An 11,645-nucleotide genomic window follows, 5' to 3' on the forward strand; every position below is an offset into this window, starting at 1 on the left:
GTTGCATGGTTTGCCTTCATTTTTTAGAACTGTGGAGATTTGTAAAGCTTTCTCCGGTAGACTTTGAGCAGCCACTTAGCGCATGAAAGCTCGAAATTAATTGATACCGCTACTGTTCCACGTATCAGAAAATTAAAATTTTCATCTGTCAAAATATTGATATCAGTCAATTTGTCGCCGTTTGAGGTCTCGGGAGTGTTTTATAAAAAGTGTTAGTTCAAAGTACATATTGTGTTTTACAAAAATGGCCGACGATCTTCGACGTATGTCCAAACAGGAACGGATTTTGTGGAGTCTGCTAGAGAGCTTTGAAGATTTCCTTCACGACTACGACGATGTTTGGGATCATGGCTCACTTCAACCACGGCTGACTAAGTTGGACGAAGCCTACGAGAAGTTTTGTGATCTGCGAGTTCGTATAGAGATGATCCTTGAAGACCTTGAAGAGGAATCTGAAGACGGCGACGATAAGAAGGAAGTTCGAAAACGAGAAAGCAAAAAGGTGTATAAGGGATTTGTGACACGGTACTTTTCTTTGAAACAACAGCTGCTGTCGAAGATGGAGTCGATTCCCGCACAACCAACTCAATCCTCTGTTTCCGACGTGGTTTTGCCGTGTCACACAAAGTATCCAGAACTTCAGCTGCCAACCTTTTCCGGGAAGCTGTTGGATTGGATTAATTTTCGAGACAACTTCAAGTCGCTGATTCACGATAATGTCCAGTTGAACGATATGGATAAGTTTAACTACCTCCGGACGTCACTGAGAGATGACGCACTTCTCCATATCAATCAAATCCAAGTTTCAGCGATGAACTACGGCCTAGCATGGAGCACACTTGAATCGAAATATGAGAATCATAAACTGATAGCTCAGGAGCATTTGAAAGCACTCTTCGCCACATCTGCCATGCGGACAGAAAGTTACGAAGCATTAAATGTATTGTTGTCGACGTTTAAAATCAACCTTCAACAATTAGAAAAACTCGGCCAGAAGACTAGCAACTGGAGCACATTGCTAGCGTTTATGCTCTCACAAAAATTGGATGCCGAAACATACCGTCTGTGGGAAACTCACCATGCTTCTAAAACCGTCCCTACCTATGAAGCTATGGTTGAGTTTCTAGAAAACCATTGTTCAATCCTGCAGTCAACGGCCAGTCGCAGTGGCGACGATCATCATCGAAACACTAGAGCTCCTATCAGTCATAGCACAGCAACGTTCGAGAGTTTCTGCCCTATTTGCAACAATGCTCGACACAAAGCATAACAATGTAACAGACTCATTAGGATGCGAGTCATCGACAGGAAAGTTTTGGTGCGCAGAATGGGGCTATGTCTGAATTGTTTGGATTCCGGACATTTTGTTGCTGATTGCATGCAGGAATCCTGTTTGAAGTGTGGACAATATCACCACGTTCTTTTGCACCCGTATTCTCCCAACCAAAGCAGCCAACAAAACATGCAGAACGTCTCTCAAGACCCACGAAGACCTCAACGCGCGGACAGTCAAACAAGAAGGCAACCTTATACACAACAGGCTCAGTCCCGGATGAATAGCAACCAATCTTCACAAAACATCTCACAACCTACACAACAGCCACCTCCCACAAACACTCCCACTCTTAGCCACCACACTTCTACTCTACTAGGTACACAACGCAACACCCACACCGCCATCCTGTCGACAGCCGTTGTCATGCTGTCTGATAGCAGTGGCAACAAAGTTTTAGCTCGTGCGCTGTTAGATAATGGCTCACAGATTTCTTTAATGACGGAGCATTTGTCGCAGAAGTTGAAATTTGTTCGTTTTCGAGAAAATCTTCCCGTGAAAGGCGTTGGAGGATCCATTCACATTTCTAAGGAGTCCGTTCTTGGTCGAATTGTGTCGTGAACTTCGTCGTTTAAAACTGATGAGATAAAATTCTTCGTGCTTCCTCGAATCACAATAGATTTGCCACAGAGAAGCTTTGATGTCAGCGCCTGGAATCTTCCGTCGTCCATCCGCTTAGCCGATCCCAGATTCAACGAATCTAGCTCAGTTGATCTTGTTATAGGAGTCTCCACCTTTTATGAGTTGTTACTAGCGGAGCAAATGAAGATTACTGATGCTGGTCCAATTCTTCAAAACACCCAGCTGGGATGGATCGTAGCAGGAGAGTTTCCAGAAACGCCAGTCACTTCTTACAGCGCCATGACACCAGAAGTTTCCACTGATGAGGTACTGCAGCAGCTAACCAAATTCTGGGAATTGGAGTCCTGCCGAACGAAAAGTTGTTTGTCAATTGAAGAGTCCACTTGTGAAGACATCTTTAATCAAACTACTACTCGAGATCCCGACGGAAAACTAAGAGTTTTTCTCCCAAAGAGAGAGTTTATGATTGAAAGATTAGGTAATTCGAAGCGGGCAGCCACGAAACGTTTTCTAGCTTTGGAAAACAGATTGAAAACTAATCTTGAGGTGAAAGCTCTTTACACAGCTTTTATTCATGAATACCAGTTGATGGGACACATGCGTGAGGTACACGAGGTCGAAGATGAACCTGCAGTCTGTTACTACCTGCCACATCAACCGGTGATGAAACCCAGCAGTACAACTACAAAACTCAGAGTGGTGTTCGATGCTTCTTGCTCCACCAGCTCTGGAGTTTCTCTAAATGATATCCTGATGGTAGGACCAGTCGTCCAGGACGATTTAATAGCAATCCTATTGAGATTTCGTATCCACAAGTACGCGATAGTTGGAGACATTGAAAAGATGTATCGCATGGTAAACGTTCATGAGAAAGATCAGCCGCTACAACGGATTCTGTGGAGAGAATCCAGCGAAGAACCGCTCCGCACGTACCAGTTAACTACAGTAACCTACGGAACATCTTCTGCACCGTATTTAGCAACGCGATGCTTGCTGAAATGTGCTGAGGATGGAAAATCTTCGCATCCAGACGCAGCAGTCATTATAAAAAAGAATTTTTACGTCGACGACATGCTAGCGGGAGCGCATACTATTGATGAAGGGAAAAGCATGTGCAAATCAACTGTAGAGCTGTTGAACTCTTATGGATTTTGCCTGAGGAAGTTGAACAGCAACCATCCCGACTTGCTACGTGAACTTCCAGCACATTTATGTGACAAGAAAGATTTCTTGGATGTACAGACCGGAAATAGTACCATACAAACCCTCGGACTTACTTGGGAACCAGCACAGGATTTGTTTTGGTTTAAGCTACCAGTTTGGAAACCTGTTTTTCCGGTTACATTTCGCCTTGTCTTGTCTGATACTGCGCGTTTGTTTGATCCCTACGGTTTCGCAGGTCCAGTTATAGTCCAAGCAAAGATGTTTCTCCAAGAACTTTGGAAGGAAAAGTATTCTTGGGACGAACCATTAAAAGATGAGCATCAGCAATTTTGGCTGGAGTTTAGGGACAAATTAAATGGTCTAGATGGAGTATCTATTCCTCGATGGATCGCATTCCGCAAGGACGTGATTGCATGCGAGATTCACGGATTCTGCGATGCCTCTGAAAAGGCTTACGGAGCTGCGATTTATTTACGAAACACAACCAAGGACGGAGAGGTTACTATTCGGCTGGTGACTGCCAAATCCAAAGTAGCTCCTCTGGATGATGTTAAAGGGAAAAAACGGAAGCAAACAATACCTCGACTTGAGCTCTCAGCAGCCGTTCTTCTGTCACATGTGTACGAAACAGTTCAAAACAGTCTGGAGATCGGTGCTAAGGCTTATTTTTGGACGGACTCTACCATTGTAAAATGTTGGCTTTCAGCACACCCTTCAAGATGGAATGTGTTTGTAGCGAATCGTGTCTCAGAGATTCAGCACATCACTCGTGACGGTATTTGGAATCATGTTCCAGGTATCGAGAACCCCGCAGACATTATATCCCGAGGGCTCACACCTGCGCAATTGGCCCAAAGTTCACTTTGGTGGAATGGTCCAGAATGGTTGGCGAAGGATTCTAAAAGCTGGCCACAGAGCTCGCCAAATGAGCAGCAATTCGATTCAGTTTTGTTGGAAGAAAAACCTTTAGTCTGTGCGGCTCTGCAGATCTTGTCACACAGTGAAATTTTTGGACTTAAGGAATCACTCCTGGGTCTCGTGCGATTGACCGCCTGGATGCGTCGTTTTGCCTTCAATTGTCGACATAAGGATCCCAACGAACATCGAATTGGAGTATTGAAAAGTGAGGAGCATAAAGAAGCATTGCTGTGTTTAGTAAAAATAGCCCAATCGGAAAGTTTCCCTGTTGATATAGCGGACCTCGTAGCGAAAAATGAAGTGAAGTCTTCATCGAGAATACTTCCATTTCATCCAATTATGAAAGATGGGGTTTTATGCGTAGGCGGGCGGCTTAGAAATGCTGCGATTCCCGAGGAGCGAAAGCACCCGATGCTGTTAGATAACAAACATCCTTTGACAAAGCTAGTATTTGTGGACTATCATCATAGACTTCTTCATGGTGGACCACAACTGATGATGGCGAGTGTTCGAGAACGCTTTTGGCCGATTGCAGCTCGGAATTTAGCCAGAGAAGTTGTGCACAGTTGTGTAAGATGCTTTAGAGCGAGACCACGTGTTCATGAACAATTGATGGGAGATTTACCTATGGAACGCGTATCGCCGGCCCCAGTATTCCAACGAGTTGGTGTGGACTATTGTGGTCCTTTTGAAATCAAAGCTATCCATCGGAAAGGAGCTATGAATAGATGCTACGTATGCGTATTCGTGTGTCTCGTCGTGAAAGCTGTTCACGTGGAAGTCGTAGCAGATCTTTCCACCGGTGCATTTGTAGCAGCATTTAGGAGGTTTACAAGCAGACGTGGGAGGCCCGTACTTGTCATGTGCGACAATGGCACCAACTTTGTAGGAGCTCGTCGAGAGCTGAATGAATTACATCGTTTGTTTACTGCCGAGCAATTTCGAAACTCTGTAGTTACAGAAGCCGCCAGTGAGGGCATCGAGTTTAAGTTCATCCCTCCCAGATCACCGAATTTTGGTGGATTGTGGGAGTCTGCAGTAAAATCAATCAAAACACACATGCGCAGAGTCATTGGAAGATATGTACTGAGACCCGATGAATTCCACACTGTAGTAGTTCAGATAGAAGCATGCCTGAACTCCAGACCTCTCACACCGATATCCAATGATTCAGAAGATTTAGAAGTGCTCACTCCAGGACATTTCATAATACATCGATCGTTGCAAGCAGTGCCAGATCCAAATCTTCTGCATCTTCCAGAAAATCGTCTGAATAGGTGGCAACAAGTTCAAGCGATCAACCAGTTGATTTGGAAGCGTTGGTCGACCGATTACCTGTCACAGCTTCAAAGCCGGAACAAATGGACGAGGCAAAGATCCAACCTGCACATTGGAACAATGGTTCTGCTCAAAGAGGACAACTTGCCTCCTCTAGAATGGAAACTAGGACGCGTTACTAACATCCAGCCTGGTTCAGATGGAAACATCCGTGTAGTTACAGTCCGCACGCAATATGGAGAGTTCACGAGAGGTATCTCCAAGATTTGCATTCTTCCCATCCGAGACAATCAGCCATCTGAAAATCCACGCGAGCATCATTAAGCCACCAACGTCGAAAACATTCCTGGGCACCCGTTTTTAAAATAAGTATTTTCCGCCCCCATGAGGGGCACTATTGGCACTGGCGGCATATTAGCCGTATCTGCCAGGGGGCCAAACCTCAAGTTATGTACAAACCCACCTGTTTGTCTGCGGAACCTAAAATAGTTTCTTTCCGCCAGGGTTGTACACCACACCACATTGTTCGTCCAGGATTGTCGACAAATAAAGGATTCTGCTGCTCATCGTTCTGTCCCATCATCTGTATCATCCGGTCCTGTTTTTTCAAACAAAATAAAATAAGTATCTTACGCCCCCATGAGGGGCTTTATTGGCACTGGCAGCGTATCAGCTGCATTCGCCAGGGGGCCAATTTCTAAGTTACGTGCTACCCTATCCATTTGTTTGTGGAACCTACAGAAGTTTTTCTCCACCAGGGTTCTTTATCATATCATTTGTCGAAGATGTCCAGACCAGACCATGGAACCCGTTGAGACCGTAGTTTCTTCATCAGATAAGTATGCCCCCAGTAGGGGCGCAATTGGCTAAAAGCGGCAGTCAGCCGTTAATGCCAGGGGGCGATAACATAGTTACGTTTTCCACAACCACATGAAGCATGGAGAAATTGTCGTATAATTCTCATCAACAGGGCTCCGAGTCATCTGGTCAGCACGTTCACCATCCGTTCGAAGGTTATCATCATTAAGAGCAAAAGTATTTTAGCCCCATATAGGGCATATTGGCAGCTAGCGACATTCTTGGTCGTAATTGCCAGGGGCAGAACCCTAAGTTAAGTTTTTTTGATTCACCTTTTGGACAATGCTCAATCAGACTACTCTGATTTATAGGAACATCGCACTTGGAACATCATCTCACTTTTCGACTGCTGGGACACTAAAGTATCTTCAGCCCCCGCGAGGGGCGCACTCTGGTTTTGACGAAATTATATTTCGTTGATGCCTGGGGGCCACAGCGCAAGTTATGTTGCAACCACTATATAGCCATTTCAGAATCAAACGTTTACGTCTCCAGCAGGAAAACATTTCTACACCAGGATCATCTCACTTCCGAGTACAACGAGTTAATGGTAGCGTGTGTAATGTCGAGCCGATGGTAGTATCCAGAAGTCTACAACATCTTCATAGAGACGAGATCCAAGATGTCGATGCCGGAAAAGAGGAACCCGAGCAGGCCACATTTTCTGTATATTTAATGTTAAATTTCATGTTGAGTGAACTCAAGGCGGGCGGTATGTTTGCGCCAAATAGCAACAACAACAGAAAATCCAATATTGTAAATCAGGTCAGCCACAAGCAGCATCAATAACCATCCCCAGCCGCACGCATCTACAGTGGTCAGAACCAACTGTGCGTGTATGCAAATAGAATGACCGATGACCGAACGTAGGTACTCGATCGACAATTACGAGTAGTTGATAGCAGCGAGTTGGTAGCGAGACAAAAGAAAATTGTTTTGGTGACCCGTGTCGTGCGGTCATATCGTTTAGCGAGCGTAGCAAATACAGTCCACTTTTGTGTTAAGATCGAAGTTAAGCGTTTTTGAATTGAGTGTTGAAAATAAATGTTCCCCCGTGATCGTATCCCACTCTAAGTGCCGTGTTTATTAATTATAGTTTCGAACTAAGTACGTCAGGGAACTTCGCGGCCTTCCGAATCAGCAGCTTTGGGGATTGGCCTCAACACCGGGAAAACCAGGAAAAAACTGTTAATTTATACCAGAAACTGGAAAAAAAACAAAAGGAAACCGAAGTTTAGTTTTGGTTCTAATATCACGGATTCAACCCAAAATTCAAAATTTCCAAGTCAGAATTCAACAGTTGAAAAATGTGTTAGAAGAATATCATAAGTTTAAAAATTTTTAACTACTTCTCTAATTTTTCTTCAACTACCTCTAAACTGAAAAAAAAAACTCTAGGAATGAGATGAGAAATTCAAAAAATTCTTGAAATTGGTTCAAGTGTCGCACATCACTACAATTATTTTACAGACCCGAATGGCCCGGGTGGTTAAAAAGTCTCTAAAAAATTATAACAATAATTACAATTATTTAAAAAAAACTATCAATCATATAAAAACATGCAAATTAAAGTTAAATTTCGAATCCTGAACTCTTTGTTGCAAATTTGGAAATATTAAAAGATGCTTATAATTTTCCAGTAATTGCATTTTCTATTGCATTTTATAAACTTGGGTTTTTTAGGCATTGACTCCTTGAATTGCTAGGTAATTTCTTAATCCTCTATCAAATGAAGGATAATAAATAGAATGGAAATCTGTTTTTGTTTTTTATATATAGTTGTCGATTTATAAGTTATCAATGATTCAATATATTCAAAATATAGTAAAACCCAATTCACCAGAACTAGATTTGACAGCATCTGACAAATAATTCGAATTCAGGGCGACACAATCAATTTGTGCTTTACAGATTTGAAAACATCATGTTTTACTCATGATTTTATTATAATCTCCATTTTATTACTTAACTCATAGTTTTTGAAAACATTATGTACACTGTTGAGTTCCTTTGATTTTAAAAACCTTCTTTTTCCACTTTCCAACTTGTTTTATTTGCATAAATCCTTAAAGTTAGTCTTAACTTAGCATGTGTTTGAAGAAGTTAATGAGATTTGTTTTCCTGATACAAGGAAAGATAAAATACGATATAAATCTATTATTAACCGGAACAGTTATCTAATTTTCATAATTTTACCCCGAGAAATTGCTTCAAAATAAAAATATATGTTGAAAAATTAACTGTGTTTTTTTTTATTTTAATCTAATCCACATTTCCCTGCATAACAAAGCTCATCCTGTACTGAATGAAAAATGAAATCGTTGAGAGTTTTTTTCTTGATGGAAATATTTTTATCAGCCTGCAACTATGAAATTTATGGCAAAAAATAGATCTGTTTTCAATTATTTTATTCGTTAAAATGATGTATGACATAAGTTTTTTTTTAATTATAAATATAGTTCTCAATGTTTTACAGTACTGTATCATGCTAAAAATATTGAAAACATCATTCGAAACCAAATATGGAATCGTATGCAGTAGAGGATTAGGATATGTTTTTTTTTATATCTTTTTATGGAAACTTCATAAATTACATTGTTCCTTTTTAAATTTCTTTCAAAATTTACAAATTCAATGTTTTCAAATGTTACCATAAACTCAAACTATGAGTCATGCAGTACAGATTTTTAAATAGTATAGGCAGTTGAATTCGATTATCAATCAATTTAAACTGTAAATTTTAAAATTTCAATTTTGCTACTCTTTGAAAATCAAAAACAAATGTTTCTTATTTTTATTGATTCACGATACTTTTGATTTTATTATAATAAATTAAGATATCATTTTTTATAATACCTTTTGCCATTTTTTATATTCATTTCATAACTGAATTTCCTAAGTTTAAATAAAAAAAAGTGAATCTGAATTGAATAAATGTTTTAAATTTAGTCTTTATCTCAAATAATGATATGCTGTTTAATAATCCTCAAAACTGATTTATAAAGCCTCCTTAACTTGTTGCCCATATTTTTTTAAACTTTTAAAGTCAGAATTCCAGATACAAAATCAATGTAGTCGTAAATTTATCCAACGGGGTTTGCTGAGTTGGATAATTACGTCGAGTGCTTAAAAAATCGAGTATTTCAACGGGTGGCATACGTAATTTTATGATAATTAGGGAACTTTACTTTTGCAGGCAAAAAGCAGTTTATATTGAAAATTTACGGTTTTCGATAATGTTTTCAGTATCTAAAAGTTCACTTTTTAACAATGACATGCAAAAAATTTAAATATAATAGCGATTCCAAAATTAAATAAGATTTTCTTTTTAAAAATTGTCTTTTCAATATATAAAAATCTGTACTGAATTCTAAACAATATATTTTTAAAACTAAGTTAAAACAGAAGACAAGTTCTACGGAAAATGGTAGGGTAAACTAAAGTTATCATGAACAAATATCATTCTTTATGTTCTTATATCTGTTCATAATTACCCAGGTTAATATGGGGAAGTAATGAATAGTGGTAAGATTCTTGTTACAAAAAAAATCCGATTGTTGGCAATATTTCTAAAGGGTTCTAAACACTGTGCCTAGATAAGATTTTTGGTCTTTTAAAATCTACCCTTAATGTTCGGATCGAATCAAGAAACCACCTTTTGTAGCAGATTCTTACAATGCAGCTCAAAACTGTAAATTTTATTTTAAATTATTATGTGTTTCAAATTTGTATCGGTAGACTTACATTAGTAGTTCCAGTCAAATACGATCCTGAACTATCTGCTTATTTCTGCTTGGTTTACAACCTTGTGTAAATTATTCTCTGTAATAAACTCGTGTTGTAACTTCATCGGGATTTCAACAATAATAATATCTTACCTTTTTTCAATAGCTCTTAAATAAACAATAAATATTCCCGTTGGGCTCAATCAATTTTAACTTTTCACCTTTTAGCTTCAAATTTGTTTCCCTTAACTTCCACTTTTTTCTGTAAGAAATTTCTAGTTTTATCTATCAACAATTCAATTATTATTTCAGATGCTTACGTTTCCCGATTTTCACAAACTTTAATAAAAATTATTAAATATGGGCTCTTAATTTACAAATTTTAGATACTGTTCAGTTAACTAGGTAGAACACGTTGTGCCTTTCCGCTTGATTTTGATTTTTACTATTTTGTTCTATACTATCATCCGTTAATATTTTTGTTTTGACATATTTTTCGAATATCCGCCAATTTAGGCTCACCACATAACAAAACGAGCCCAGCTCTATTGCAGTGGTGTCCACAGTCCTCCCCGTAATTCTTCCGGAATCCATTGATGACTAAGATTTACTCATCCTTATTTCAGGCACTGCAACCTGAGTAACCGCTCGTCGATATTGTTTCCCATTTGCCAGTATGATCACCTGGCGGATCCGTCCGTCACCACTTCGTATAATATCTTCCACTTTTCCTCGTACCCAGCGTTTCCGGTTTTCTTCGTCCACCATGAAGACCAACTCTCCCAGCTGGATTTGTTCACGTTCCTCATGCCACTTTGAGCGCAAGTTGATGGTTGGAAGATATTCTTTTATCCAGCGTTTCCACAGTTGATCTCCCAGAAATTGCGACCTTTTGAATTGATTTCGCAACGATTCGGCTTCATTAGTTCCAGGTAAAAAACATTCACCGCCCTGTCGAAGGATAGCCTCGAATAAAATGGTTTGGCGTCAAAGCTTCCTTGTTTGCAGCGTCGTTTGGCACGTAGGTCAACGGTCTAGTGTTTACCATATCCTCTGCTTCTGCTAAAACCGTTTCTAAAACTTCATCATTCAAGGTCCTTCCATCATTCAATCCTGCCAGTGCCATTTTGACAGAACGCACCATCCGCTCCCACACTCCTCCCATGTGTGGAGCTAATGGGGGGTTAAAACTCCATCTAGTTCGGGAACTTGTACAAGCTTCGTTACAATCTGCTTGGATCTTGCATACGACCTCTTTACTCGCACCAACAAAATTGGTGCCATTGTCCGAGAAAAACTCCAATGGTGGACCACGACGACAAATGAAACGACGGATGGCCATCAAACATGAAGGGGTGGATAAACTTCTTGCTACCTCCAAATGAATCGCTCTCGTAGTAAGACATGTGAATAATACGCACCAACGTTTCTCGCTTCGTCTGCCAACTGTTACCGAAATCGGGCCAAAAAAATCGACTCCTGCGAAACTAAAGGGTCGTAAGAACGGAGTTGTCCTTTGCTTAGGAAGTGGGGCCATCTTAGGAGCTGATGGTTTGCACTTGTAGACGCCACACCATACACAATCTCGAACTACCTGTTTTACCTGTGCCCGCAGATTCGTAATGAAATACCGTTGTCTTATTTCATTTGCCACTGTTTCTCTATTCGCATGTCCGAACATTTCATGATAGTATTGCAATATTTTCTTTGTGATTGGGTGATTTTTTGGAAGTATCACTGGAAAACGCATCTCAAAGGGAATAAACTCTGTGTTCTGGATTCTTCCA

At 40.2% G+C, this 11,645-nt stretch overlaps 2 protein-coding genes across 2 annotated transcripts; both read left to right on the forward strand.

The window, feature by feature from the left end:
* Positions 1-244: 244 nt before the first annotated feature.
* Positions 245-1,270, forward strand: LOC129742049 (uncharacterized). The gene has a single exon (XM_055733896.1). The coding sequence runs from the start codon at positions 245-247 to the stop codon at positions 1,268-1,270; it is 1,026 nt and encodes a 341-aa protein (XP_055589871.1).
* Positions 1,271-1,327: 57 nt separating this feature from the next.
* Positions 1,328-5,599, forward strand: LOC129742050 (uncharacterized). The gene is made up of 2 exons (XM_055733897.1): positions 1,328-1,736; positions 1,953-5,599. The coding sequence occupies exons 1-2, from the start codon at positions 1,328-1,330 to the stop codon at positions 5,597-5,599; spliced, it is 4,056 nt and encodes a 1,351-aa protein (XP_055589872.1).
* Positions 5,600-11,645: the final 6,046 nt, after the last annotated feature.

Source organism: Uranotaenia lowii, chromosome 2 (assembly GCF_029784155.1).
Source record: "Uranotaenia lowii strain MFRU-FL chromosome 2, ASM2978415v1, whole genome shotgun sequence".
Lineage (NCBI taxonomy): Eukaryota > Metazoa > Arthropoda > Insecta > Diptera > Culicidae > Uranotaenia > Uranotaenia lowii.

Bases quoted from the DNA above. Each gene is read 5' to 3' on its own strand.
- LOC129742049 (XM_055733896.1), top strand. From the start codon at position 245: ATGGCCGACGATCTTCGACGTATGTCCAAACAGGAACGGATTTTGTGG.
- LOC129742050 (XM_055733897.1), top strand. From the start codon at position 1,328: ATGGGGCTATGTCTGAATTGTTTGGATTCCGGACATTTTGTTGCTGAT. The intron at 1,737-1,952 runs GTGCGCTGTTAG...GAATCACAATAG, and splicing joins TGGCAACAAAGTTTTAGCTC to ATTTGCCACAGAGAAGCTTT.